Source organism: Salmo salar, chromosome 02 (genome assembly GCF_965601325.2).
Source record: "Salmo salar chromosome 02, fSalSal1, whole genome shotgun sequence".
NCBI classification, from domain to species: Eukaryota; Metazoa; Chordata; class Actinopteri; order Salmoniformes; family Salmonidae; genus Salmo; species Salmo salar.
In genome coordinates, this window is record NC_138292.1 from 26,698,087 (window position 1) to 26,712,448 (window position 14,362).

General features: G+C 45.7%; 1 protein-coding gene and 1 pseudogene across 1 annotated transcript; both read left to right on the plus strand.

Moving 5' to 3' along the window:
- The window catches only part of LOC106577666 (nephrin-like), a 53,964-nt pseudogene extending 48,676 nt beyond the window's left edge, over nt 1-5,288 (plus strand).
- A 650-nt stretch (nt 5,289-5,938) lies between these two features.
- Nucleotides 5,939-11,152, plus strand: LOC145850328 (uncharacterized). Its single transcript, XM_082961442.1, has 4 exons — nt 5,939-9,385; nt 10,166-10,244; nt 10,346-10,518; nt 10,754-11,152. The coding sequence occupies exons 1-4, from the start codon at nt 9,230-9,232 to the stop codon at nt 10,874-10,876; spliced, it is 531 nt and encodes a 176-aa protein (XP_082817568.1). The 5' UTR covers nt 5,939-9,229; the 3' UTR covers nt 10,877-11,152.
- The last annotated feature ends 3,210 nt before the right edge of the window (nt 11,153-14,362 follow it).

Here is a 14,362-nt window from a genome sequence, read left to right on the forward strand (position 1 = left end):
GAGTGCAATAGAGATTGCTTCATCTGTTGATCTGTTGGGGTGGTATGCAAATTGATGTGGGTTCAGGATGTCTGGGATGATGGCGTTGATGTGAACCATGACCAGTCTTTCAAAGCATTTCATGGCTACAAATGTGAGTGCTACGGCGTGATAGTCTTTTAGACAAGTTATCTTAGCGTTCTTGGGCACAAAGACTATGGTAGTCTGCTTGACTGGGTCATGGACAGGTTGAAAATGCTCTGAGTACACGTCCTGGTAATCCCTCTGGCCGTGCGGCCTTGTGAATGTTAACCTGTTTAAATTTCTTACTCACATCGGTTATGGAGAGCGTGATCACACAGTCATCTGGAATAGTTGCTGCTCTTATGCATGGTTCAGTGTTGCTTGCCTCAAAATGAGCAAAGAAGGAATTTAGCTTGTCTAGTAGGCTTGCGTAACTGGGCAGCTCGCAGCTGGGTTTCCCTTTGTAATCCGTCATAGTTTGCAAACCCTGCCATATCTGACGAAAGTCAGAGCCGGTGTAGTAGGATTCGATCTAAGTCCTGTATTGACGCTTTGACTGTTTGATTGTTCGCTGGAGGGCGTAGTGGGATTTCTTATAAACATATGGATTAGTGTCCCGGATTAGTGGCAGCTCCCAGAACATATTCCAGTCTGTGCTAGCAAAACAGTCCTGTTGCTTAGCATCTGCTTCATCGGACCACCTACGTATTGAGCGCGTCACTTGTACTTCCTGTTTAAGTTTTTGCTGGTAAGCAGGAATCAGGATGATAGAGTTATTGTCAGATTTGCCGAATGGAGGGCAAGGGAGAGCTTTGAATGTGCTTCTGTGTGTGGAGTAAAGGTAATCTAGCATCTCGCCTCTGGATGAGCATTTTCTTGTTTGCCTATGGCCCTATACAGCTGGTTGAGTGCGGTCATAGTGCCAGCATCAGTTTATGGTGGTAAATAGACAGCCACGAAAAATATAGATGGAAAATAGTATGGTCTATATCTTATCATGGGGTATTCTAACTCAGGTGAGCAGAACCTCAAGACTTCTTTAAAATATTACAGATTGCGCACCAGCTATTATTAACAAAGAGACACACTCCTCCCCACTTGAGTTTACCCAACGCTGCCGTTCTGTGCTGCCGATGCATAGAAAAACCAGCTAGATGTACACTGAGTGTACACAACATTATGAACACCTGCTCTTTCCATGACAAAGAGGGACTAGATGAATCCAGGTGAAAGCAATGATCCTTATTGATGTCAGTTGTTAAATCCACTTCAATCAGTGTAGATGAAGGGGAGGAGACGGGTTGAAGAAGGATTTTGAAGCCTGAGACAACTGAGATATGGATTGTGTATGTGTGCCATTCAGAGGTGCCAGGCGCACCAGTTTGTGTCAAGAACGTTAATGCTGCTGGGTTTTTCATGCTCAACAGTTTCCCGTGTGTATCAAGAATGGTCCACCTCCCAAAGGACATCTAGCCAGCTTGACACAACTGTGGGAAGCATTGGAATCAACATAGGCCAGCATCCCTGTGGAACGCTTTTATCACCTTGTAGAGTCCATGCCCTGACGAATTGAGGCTGTTCTTGGAGCAAAAGGGGGAGGCGGGGTGCAACGCAACATTAGGAAGTGTTCTTAATGTTCTCTACACAGTGTATATTATCCATGTCCTTGTTCAGCCACAACTCTGAGAAACATAGGATATTACAGATCTTCAGGTCTCATTGATAGGACAGTCTCAAATGGAGCTTGTCCAGTTTGTTCTCCAGTAATTGTACGTTCGCCAATAGAACGGAGGATAGAGGCGTTTTATGTACTCGCCGACGTAGTTTCCTCAGGGTGCCTGCACATCAGCCTCTCTTCTTTTCCGAGTCTCGTGGATCAGGGCCCGGTCCAGGGTGAGCACTATGTCCTGCGCCTACGACTCGTTGAAGTAGAAATCTTCATCCAAATTGAGGTTAGTGATCGCTGGTCTGATGGAAACATTACGTACAAATTACGTAAATGTGGATCGCTATTTTGCTGAATACATCACAGCCGTTCCTCTCCTGGCCTACCCTCTATTCCAAGTCATCGGGCCACAGCCACCACACTCCTGTCCTTAACCTCCCACCTCAACCTCCACCACCGCACCCACCTCCCGGAGGGGTTACCCAGCCATTAAAGGAGGGATGTTGCGGTACAGTGGTGGTCTGACACATGGGCTATTGTTTCTGTGGGAATATTGCCAGGCCAATCAATAATATAGCATTAGATGTCACTTATAAGCCATGAGTGGCTTAGGGACATGTGGTTTATAATGTGTGTGTGTGTGTGTGTGTGTGTGTGTGTGTGTGTGTGTGTGTGTGTGTGTGTGTGTGTGTGTGTGTGTGTGTGTGTGTGTGTGTGTGTGTGTGCGGGTGTGTGTGTGGGTGTGGTTGTGTGTGTGTGTGTGTGTGTGCGGGTGTGTGTGTGTGTGCGGGTGTGTGTGTGGGTGTGGTTGTGTGTGTGTGTTTATGAACAGAAATGGATCCTCGGTACCACTTTACTGAGAGCACAGAGTTTGAGATCTGGAATGTGACAAGGAGAGACACCGGGGTCTACACTGTGAACTGTACCAACGAGGTGGGGCTGACAATACCACCATCACTCTGGACGTACAGTGTAAGTCTGACCCACTGGCGTGAATCTGGTCTGTCTACTCACCTCAACACCGTGTTAGAACACTGAGCTCAAGTCTAGGCATTAGCTCAGGGACTGAACACAAGTCTTCAGGACTCAGGCAAGGTTTCTCAGTCCTCACGCGAATGTGGTTCATCAAGCCACTTACATTACATGCCAGTGTTGTATACCCAATACATCCCCAATCCTGTCACAACCTTGAACTAACCGACCGACACATCTCCATCCCACTGCCTCCACTCTTAATGATGTAATAATAGCACGTCTGAATGTTCCAGTAAAACCTACAGTGCAGAACAAGCCTAATGGACAGACAGCACAGCACTGTCTTGATTCGATGGAACTTGACAGTTGGAGGTATCCATAATGTATAAAGGATTGTAATAGCTTTTATGCGTGGCGCTGTAGCCCACTTAACAATGTTGTTCCTGGTTGAAATGAATGTGGTATGTGAGAAGGCCGTAAGTGTCTCTGGTGATTCCATCAGTGTGCTGTGTGTATCAACACAGACAGGGGCATTGGGGCACTAATGCCACTACTGTTATAAGTAGATGGTACCCACAGGAAGAGAAGAGCACACAGCCAGGTGGAAAGGGATTACACTGCAGTATGTTGGTGGAGTCATAGTGCTGCTGTATCCAGGACATAGTGACTGACTGAAGGAGGGATGGAATGAGGGTAAGTGGGCCATGATGACTGCACCCTCCCTGCCTCTAAAGTGGAGGACAGGCAGCATGCAATGGAGAACCTCCAGTGTGATGTGGCCCAATTTAGGGACACTGAATTGGGCAGGGGTGTCTGACAGTAAGGGGTTGGGACAGATCCAAAATATACTGGGGTTAAATTGATTGGCAAATACTTAATGTAAAGTGGTCAGAAAGGTCATTAGTTACAGTATGTATAGGGTGTCTGTAAGATCAGTGATGCATAGAATAGAATGGAATAGACTAGAATAGAATGGAATATAATACAATAGAATGGAATAGATTACAATGGAATATAATACAATATAATTAATATATTTGCAGAGAGAGTTGGGAGTCGGTGGGTGGTGAGTGACTGATTGTTCCCTAAGTTCCAAAGTAGAATTTTACTTTCCTATTGTTTCTCTCGTCCTACTTTCTTATTGTCTACTCTCCAGATGCCCCTAGTGTGAAGATGGCGGAAGGCCCAGTGTATGTGGACGTGGGGGAGACAGCAGACCTGTTTTGTGTAGCAGATGCCAACCCCATCATCAACACTGACATGTTCTCCTGGTGATGACTGGTGAGAACCCCCATATGCCCATCTCATCTCACCTCTCCTTTCTCCTGATTTGATTTCCCTTTATCTGGCCTCCTTTCTTTTATTTTACAATTTCCTACCGTTTATCACTCCCCCTCTTAAATGCAGAGACGTGCCATATTTCACCGGCTCTAACTATCCTTCCACCCCACCTCTCCCGGCTCCCGGCTCCACACTCAGCCCAAATCCAGAAAAATAGCTTTCATTACGGCGCATCGACTAAAGGGCACATTTATCAACGTACGCTCTCTATCCTGTATCTACTGCTCTCTTTTTTCTCTCTTTTACTCTTTTTCTCTCTCTTTCTCTTTCTCCGCTCCCCCTGGAGTACCTGTACTGATCTTGCACAGGAAGGGTTGGGGGTGTACGAAGGTATGCATGCTGTCCTCCTCTCGATTACCCATCTCTCTGTCTTCCTCTTGGCGAGGGGGAGATGGAGGAGATGGGGAGCAGAGCCAGGATGAGGCCACTGGGCAGCTGACCATCCAAGGGGCGACTCAGGCCCATGCCGGTCGCTACCAGTGCACTGCCGACAACAACATAGCGCCCCCTGCCAGCGTGGCAGTCCAGCTGGTGGTGCGCTGTGGGTCTAACGAGCTCTACCAAGATCTATCAATCATGTAGTGTGAATACATCATGGGTGCAACGGACTGGAAAAGGGTTGTGGGTGTCTTTGTTTGTGTGGCACCGTTAACTATTTCTATGCACATCTGTATGCATTTGCATGTATTTCATGTTTCTGTCTATCCATTTCTGTTTGTACATGTACAATATGAACATCTCTGGCTGTGTGTTTGTCCTTTCCTGTGTAGTTAAGCCAGAGCTCCAGAAGGGGGCTCAGTGGAATAAGGTGGCGAGCAGAGGGGATAGCACCAGAACAGCTGAGGTGGTGTGCCAGGGAAAGGGCATCCCGCGGCTCCACTTCTCCTGGGCTAAAAACGGCGTGCCCATAGATTTCATACACACCAGGTGAGAGCACATCCCACCCCTCACTTTCCATCTGGTTCTCACCTTCTCCCCGTGCCTGCTGCCTGCCCTATAGCCCTATAGCCATATTGTGTGTGTGTGTGTGTGTGTGTGTGTGTGTGTGTGTGTGTGTGTGTGTGTGTGTGTGTGTGTGTGTGTGTGTGTGTGTGTACTGCAGGTACGAGGAGAAGACCGTTAGGGAGGGCTCATTACACACCAGCACGGTAACCGTGGTGAACGTGAGTGCAGCGCTGGACTACGCAGTATTCACTTGCACTGCTCACAACGTCCAACTGCTCAGCACCAGTATGTGTGCATGCGTGTGTGTCAGCGTGTGTGTATGTGTGAATGGGTAAAAGGTCAGAGGTTAGGTCAGACATCAGGGCCCAAGGATGTTGCTATGATGTAAAACACGTACTTTACAGCCAACTGCTAGAGTCCCATTGGTCCTAATTTAGCTACGTCCTCTCATATAATACTGTTTGTGCGTTTGTGTGTTTGTGTATGTGCTGCCTTGTCCACGATTTTATTAGTGTGGTAGGACCCTCCAGCTTATGGAGAAACTCTTCAGTCTCTCTCGACGGTAGGAAGAGCAAGTCCTCAGTGTCAGACACCCTTTAGCTATGTCATTTCTATTGATATATCTCTCCTTTATCCCCTGCCTATAGCTCTAATTCCCCTCTCTGTCAGATAACGCTGCAATGATACGCTTTCCTCTCTCCGCGCACACAGGCTGAGTCGCCCTCTAGCTCACTAGCAAGCGTATTCCTACGCCGGAGATGTCAACACGGCCCCTGCTCCCAGCGAGCCCCCCGCCTCCATTGGACACATTTAATGTTTACCATAAAAAGCGTAAAATACAATCCAATATTCACTGCTGTTTTTTTCTCTCCCTCCGTTTTTTTTTACTGCCTTGAATATTCATAATTAATCTGACGCAGTGATAATAAATGTTATATGCTTCCTTAACATCTGAAGGTCGGGGAAGGAAAGAAGGCTGTATTCTCTCTCTCCCTGCCCGCCTCGCTGCCACGGTTTGGATTAAAAAAAGACAGATCCAAATAAGACTGACCCCTCTAACCTCGTATCTTATGGGCAGAACTGATAATGGAAATGATTTACTCTGCAAACAGAGCTGCCTGCATGCCTGCAAGCACAGCTTCTCTCTCTCATTCTAGTGCTGAACTCTCTTCTTCTCTTCTGCTCTCTTCCTCTGTCGTTCTCTCTTGTTTATCCTTTCTATCCTCCTATTTCAACTACCCTTCTTTCTATCCCCCCTCTCTTTATCTCACCTTCCATCTCTCTCTCTGACACACAGATCAACCACACCCTCCCTCAGAGTTCCGCCTGGTCAGCTTCACCCATGCCTCTGCAACTCTAGAATGGACCCCAGGCTTCGATGGGAGCTTGGAGCAGAGATTCCATGTCAGATGATAGAGCATTGCCTACAGTTTGACCGAACATGATGTGTCAAATATTGTGATCTCTTCTTTGCATTCATAAGCAACCAACATATCCTTGATAGGCATATTAGGAACAGGTCTGGATCAAGGGTCAATTCCATTTCACTCCTGTAAGGTTAGAGCCCATCCATGTACTGACTGAGATACTGTTGATTGACAGCTACCATTGGGCTGACTGCGTTTCCTCTACGTGGATGTGTTCCCTCCGAGAGCAAACATCTTCATTGTGACAGGCCCACTACATACAACTTTTCTGTCAACGCACTCATCTCCATGGGAGAGAGCGGCTACGCAGACAACAAATCAGTACTCACCATCACCACCGAGGGTCAGTCTAGAGCAAGTTCACAACATGACTTCTGGGTCCTAGCTAGGAGAGGGACAATGGTCGGACATTAGTTGGTTTGGACTCCTGCCCAGCTGGTATTAAGATCAGGTTGTCTCTAATGACATCCTATGCCCCATTTTGTAGAACAGAAATAATCTTGGCACCATATGGGGAATAGGATGTCATTTGACATTTGACCCAGGTTTATTTTGCAGCTGTAGAACAGCATTGATGTTTTTTCCCCTAGCACTCCATGGTTCTTCTAACCAGAGTGGGAAGGAACAGTCCAGGAAGAGGATCCCTTGGGGGAGGGTAAGTTTATTTTATTTTTGTTTGGACTGTGAAAAATGGCTATTTGCAAAGCAGCTAGCTTCATTTGGCTAAATCTTGTGTGCTCTTTGAGTAATGGTACTGTAGTTATGGCAGCCGTGGTCATAAATGCTACCTTCTTTCCTTGTGTTAGTCTTCAATCAATGAAGGAAGTGATAGACCGTCTTTCGTACTGATTATTATTATCCCTTAATACGTTTGACTCAATATGCAATAAACGTATTTACCACAAAAGAGTCAAAACTCAGAGTGAAGTTCAACTGTTTAATACCGAAGACGCAATCGCTGTAATAGGCGCGTGTCAAACGGTGCAGCCGTATACGTGCCTTTCGAGTGGCACAGCACTCTCTTATATCCAAGCAAAGCTCCCCCACCCATACAATGATATATCAGTAGTTTTCCACTCACATCACACAGCACTTTTCCACTGAGGCTTTCACCCTGATTAAGGACATGGTCTTCTGCTAACCATGACCAAGGAGTTTCAATCATTTCAACCACTGCTGGCACAACTTCCTCTTATCTTGTTGCTGTTTAGGCCATTGAGAATATCTGTGGTTTCCAGTGACCGGAGACCTGAAAGACAGTTACCTAAAACTACACACTCCCTAATATCAACTAACCCTTTTTCTCTACTTTTACTATCACCTTACAATAAAAAAAACATTCCCAGAGACTTAAGGCCTCACTCTACTTCCCCTTAATCACACAAAAGCTATTAAATCACACAAACCACAATTATTTACAATCAAACAACCTGTTCCTGGTTCTTGCTTCCTATGATGTCATCATGGTGGATCAGCTCATTCCTGTTCTTGTTTCTCTTGTAAACCAGAGACGAGAGGGTTGTCGCTGTATCAGACTGTGATCATGGCGGTGGTAGGTAGGGCTCCGCTGCTGGCTATCAACTGGCTGGGCTGCTTCCTGTGTCTGAGGTAGAAGAAGAGGTGAGGCCAGACAGGTAACCGTGGCAGTACCATGGTCAAGGTTGTGTGACTGTTTTCTTCTGCATCTCAGTCTCAGAAACCTCTGCCCAAGTCACCAAAGAGTTGAGCCTGAATCTTAATGCAACTCACATTTATTTCTCTCTCGCGCGATTTCTCTCTCTGTGTCCTCTTATCTCTTCTCTTCCTCCTTTCCCTCCAAACACACCCATCTGCCCCTCCCTCCCTCCGCAACCATCCTCCAAGGCTGTCACTTTTCCCCTCTATCTTTCCCTTTATCTCATTTATTTAATTTTTAGCCTCTCTCCCTCCATCCCTCCCTCCCTTCCTTTATCTCTCTGTCTCCCTCAGTTTCTGTTCCCTGCAACTGTCAGGTCGCCTATCTCACACACCTCGTATCTCACTCTCTCCTTTCCACCCTTCGTGTTCACCTACCATCCACTTCTCTATTTCTTCATCCATCCTTCTCTGTCAGACCTCTTTTACTTCTGCAATAGAGCCCCTATCCCATTTCTAATCCCCACTCATTCATCCCCCACCCCCTCTCTCTCTCACCCTCACCCTCACTTTCTCTCCCTCTCTCTCTCTCTCTCACTCTCCCTCTCTTCTCCAGAGAGTAAAGGCAGTGTTTTAGATGGGAAGAAGAGTGAAGGAGATGGGTGAGTCATCATCTTAGTCTGTCTCTGTGTGTCCCGTCTAATCAGCACCCAATCCAGTCCTGTGGGTACAGACAAATGACTATACGTCCAATCCCCTCTCAGAGGCCTAAACCTTGCCCTTCCGACAGACCACACCCAGGACCCACAACAGCAAAACTACAGGACCCTGTGACGGACAAAGTCTCCCGTTTTCTATGATGTAATGTAGCAACAAACGAGTAAAGCAGACGCTCCTGTCAGTCTAAATTTGCAATTAGGGGGCAAAGCAACAGTGCAAATACAGGTGTCACATCCAAAAATACTTTAAATGCAATATGCCATATTGCATTGACAGTGCTATGCTCTTGTGCACTGTAGTGTACATGTCTTTGTATGTAGCTATTTTCTCCCTGAGGATTAAGAAAGAGTGACATACGAGGTGTGGGTGGGTGATGGGATGGAGGGTGTTGATTGGATGATGTTGATATGCCTTAATTTAAAAATGGGAAAATAAATAAATAAAAGATTGAGATAGGAGGATGTGGGTGGATGGTTAGGGCGTTGGGATGTGATACTGTATTTTGTAATAAAAAAAAAGAGAAAAGAATGGAGGTTAGATGCTTTGTTCTGTCTGTCATATCCAGGTCCACTGTGTTCACTGCCAGCGGCTCCACTACGAGGTCAGAGAGCTGGTGAACCCTGCGGCCCAGCGCACCCTCCTCATCGACAGCGGATCAGAACCAGACAGCAGCGTCTATGGGAGCTATGCTGGGGTAAGAGGAGGGGGGGAGGGGTTGGCTGGGGGAGGAAAGAGAGGGGAAAAGGGGGGATACTTAATAAGTTGCACAACTGAGAAGAGGGAGTAAGGAGAGGAAAGAGGGAGTAAGGAGAGGAACTAGGAAGAAAGGGGATGACAGAGGGGGAGATAATAGAGAGAGTGAAAAACACAGTAAGGTAGAGGGGTGGATGAAGGGGAGCGAAAAGGAAGTTGACAAAATAAAGAGACAGAAAGGGAGGGGCTTAGAGAGGAATAGGAGAATAATAAAGTGAGAAAACAGGAGGGGTGAGAGGTAGGAGCATGCTAGCAGACAGAGGTGGAGAGGTGAACAGAAAAAGAAGGATTAAGGAAGAGGGAGATCGGTCAGAAGAGGGGAAGTGGAGGAGTCAGGCATAACGAGGGAAACAGAGGAGAGATAAACGAATAAACACCGTTGGCTGTTCTCAGAGTAGGAAAGGGAGATCGATAGCCCACAATTAGCATTCAAAATACACTTCGATCCTGCTGAAATTGCACATTGTAAAAGGCCAACAAGGCTTTGAACCCTGCAGAAAAGTGTTAAGTAGAATATAACAACACCGTCAGAAAGAGACTGTTAGAATAGGCTCTAATGCAAGCAAATTCTCCTCAGAGATGTTAGCTAACCTTGAGTTAAAAAACAATACATTTAGTCTAGGTTAAAAAATATACTGTTTGTCAGGTATCGCTCTACAGAGTCACCATGTACAGTACAGAATCTGTCTCTGTTTTTCACCTATGGTCTTTGTCCTCCCAGGAGAGCTCCCACTACTACTACCCCACCAGTGACTACTGCCCCTCTCTCTACCCCCACCCCGAGGGAGCACAAGGGCAAGGTGAGAGAAATCAAAACACTACCTATGAATAATATATCACAAGAGCAAAGACAGAGACATTTCTCTGTTTAACTTACCTCTTTGGCTCTCTCTTTTTTAAGATGGCCGCCACCACCCACTGGAGCCCATAGGCCGTGAGTATGAGGAGGTGAGAGGCTGGGGCATGTATCAGGACATGCTGGGGTTGTCTCTCCCACTGCCTCCTTCCCAGTTTGACCCCAGTTTACCAGAGCAGATGCAAGAGTGGAGACCACCACTACCCAGTTACCCTCAGGTCAGCACAACCCCACTGGGATAAAGTACTAGTTATTGATCCCCTGTGGGGTGATGACCCTTATAGTTCACATATTGGACTAGATGTGTTTTATCACCTTGAGTTTTTTCCAAATAACATAGAGATTGGATGGGAAGTTTTGCATTAAAATTATTTCAAATTAGGATTTGGCCTACAGTGCTATATAGTACTGTCATGTCTCTCACCTTCTTGACACAGCTTTCTTCTCCAACAGGGAAGTGGGAGGGGCATGACTGCCCTGCAGCAGCCAATCAGAAGGAAGGATCCGGTGGATGAGCGACGCCCAGAGAGAAGCGACTATGATTTACCTTTTGAGCTCAGAGGACAGTTAGTTTAGGAAGCTTAGGCCTTGATTTCAGAATGTGGACAATACCTCAGACTCAAATACAAACTCTTAGTGCTGTGCTGGTATTGAGTACTATGTGAATAGGAAGCCTTCCAACTGTTACTACCAAAAGGTACAGTATTTACAGTAGGTGATATTGTGGGACAGTCAATCAATACAAATTAGGCCTACCATCGATCCAAAGACCTCAAAGATATAAAATGTAATAGATGAAGTAACAGTTGATTATACTCTACAAATAAAATGGATAATCTAGGTCTAGGCCTAACTGATACACAATTCCAACATGCCTCCAGTGTTTTATACAGATACATGTCAAATCCAAAATATTTCTCCAACAAGAGCCTTTACTGGAAATGTCACTCCAGCAAGATGAGAGATGAAGAGGAAGAGGCAAAGTCAGAGAAGATGACAGGAAACTTCAATCAAGTTCTCAGTCATGTGGGGCCACAGGTTTCCCTCCCTCCTCCCCAGACCATCTTTCTACCCCAATGCCCCACTTCCCTCTCCTCCTCTCTCCCACCCTCCTCCCTCCCACTCCACTCTTCTCTCCCACCCTCCTCCCTCCCACTTCCCTTTAGCCCAGTCAGTACTACATCCTACAGAGCCTGCACTCAGACAGGCAGAAAGACAGACAGGTAGACAGTGACACAGACAGTCAAGGTAGACGGTCAGACATCCGCTGGCACTTTTGGGACATATGTGAAGCAGGACTCGCAGTGTCGCCCAAGCGGAAACCATCTCCATGCACCTGCTCGCCACAGGCACCTTGCCCTTTTGAACAATCTGCCTGTCTGTGACACACGTCCTTCACAGCAGCAGACGAAGCCTGGGATTATTACAAAACATGATCACTGCCCAAGCCTTCTCCATCTCCCTCCCCCTCAACCTCCCCCTTTCCCTCCCTCTCCCCCCAACCTCCTCCCCCCTCCTCTGAAACAAAGAGACCCTGAGTCCTCCCGGTGCGCCCCTCCAGTCCTGGGGTGAGCCTCTGAAGGTCGGGGATAAAGGCAGTAATTGAGCGTGGTAATGTGTTATGAGGGTAAAACCACCACACTGTATCTACATGCTGCCTCTCTCCCGCTAATCCTGTTGTCTTTCACATTTCAGTTTCAACTCATCATTCTAGAGAGACAACATGCAGGCCATTAGTCCTACTTTGCGAAGAGAGAGAGAGAGAGAGAGAGAGAGAGAGAGAGAGAGAGAGAGAGAGAGAGAGAGAGAGAGAGAGAGAGAGAGAGAGAGAGAGAGAGAGAGAGAGAGAGAGAGAGAGAGAGAGAGAGAGAGAGAGAGAGAGAGAGAGAGAGAGGAAGGAAGAGGTTAAGCGAGTGGAGAGAGAGAGTATGAGAGATAGATGTAATTTAAGATCTAGGTAGAAAGTCTACCCTCAGATAGCCCTCTAACTTGGTTTTATTGTAATTTAAGATCTAGGTAGAAAGTCTACCCTCAGATAGCCCTCTAACTTGGTTTTATTGTAATTTAAGATCTAGGTAGAAAGTCTACCCTCAGATAGCCCTCTAACTTGGTTTTATTGTAATTTAAGATCTAGGTAGAAAGTCTACCCTCAGATAGCCCTCTAACTTGGTTTTATTGTAATTTAAGATCTAGGTAGAAAGTCTACCCTCAGATAGCCCTCTAACTTGGTTTTATTGTAATTTAAGATCTAGGTAGAAAGTCTACCCTCAGATAGCCCTCTAACTTGGTTTTATTGTGCAGATCGGTAGTTAGTTCAAGGTAGTTTAAGTTCATTGCAGGATATTGCTCCCTGGTCTGTACAGATCGAACTGATATGAACATTTTGACAATGTACCTGGTTACAAAGACTTGGTGGTGTTGTTCAGGTGAGGGTTCAGATTAGGAATTTGAATCACACAACATTGTCCTGAGAGAATAGCATCTACACATGCACACACAGGGTTGTTCTTCCTCCTACTTCCCATAATATCTGTGTGTGTGTGGGGGGGTATGTGCGTGCGTGCGAGCATATGTGTGCGTGCGTGTCCCAGAACAACACTACCTCCTCATAGCCCTCTGATAATCGCATTAAACTCATATTGAACACACACTCACATACTTACACAGTCAAACACATACAATATTATACACACAGACACAACCAATCAACACCTTACTTCCTCGTTCTCCCTTCAGCTTGATTTTTCATATCAGTCACATGAGTGCACACACACACACACACACACACACACACACACACACAGTCGAAAACGTAATCTTTATTTACTCATTCCAAGGGGAAAATAGAATAAGCCACTGGTTCTATTTTAATGAGGATCATTCCGCCTGCTTTAAGACCTATTCTATTTCTGGAGGAGGTCTCCCAGGAGATCTCAGATATTATTTATTATTACTACTCTGTATTGGGAACATTCTCACCAAATTGGCCTGAAAACGTAACTGTTGTGAACACAGTTGTGGAAATATTTACAGTTAGGGTCTATTTGAGATCATGCACGTGACTGATAATGATGAAGTCTGTGTTCTTCTACAGTCTATTCTACATGCGTTTCCCCCACATTGCCAGGCATCTGCGGTTGTCTCTACCCAGCTACCCAGATATGAAAGTGATTCATCCCAATGATTCACCAGACGGCTGGTGCTGTCTCTCAATTAGGTGTGTTATTTTCCATCATGGACTGTCAAGACACATTTGTCTCATTACTGAATAATTGTCTTAAGTTCCAGTCAAAGTGACAAGCAGGTATTCAAATGAAAGCCTATTCTCTCCTGCTGCCGATGCATCATGGAGGAGTGGAGAGGAACTATAATCTGCTAAATTGAAGGTTTGACAGCCTAATACAGGCACGTCAACGTCCATTTCTCTTCTCTCATGTCATGGGCGGTTTGATATATTATGTGCAGAAGAAGGTCCCAACGGTACGAGTAGGAATGGGAAACAAATTGAGAAATTAATTAGCTTAATAATACCAGATGGTTTTTCCTCTTTATACACCTCTTTTCTATACCCTTTTTCTACACAATAGAACAAAATACACCGGAATAAAAGTGAATACACATTTGTCAATCCCAGGTGGCTAATAAGGTTGCTGAACCAATGCAGTAACACAAACCATACAATCAGTAAAACCTTTCCCTACATGCTGCACCACATTTTCACTTCTTGAACTAAGTAGAGATGAAATAGAAATGACCCCAGTCCTGCTCTACAAAAACCTGAGAGTACATACAGACATCTTTAGCGTAGTTTCCTGCAGCGGGTTACGTGAGCAAAGAGAATGCAAAGTGATTTTTAGATTTGGGTGAAACTCTAAAAAAAAAATTAGAAGAGTTGTCTCATGAAAGGCAGCTTTGAAATAAAAACAGAATTAATGGTTAATATTTGATGAAGGCTGATTTGAATACATGCTAAAGCTAAAAGAGTATGGTGAACCTCTTTAACTATTGATGTTGGCTAATGGCTTTGATGGCATGGCATACACGTTCCTCCCTGTCTGGACC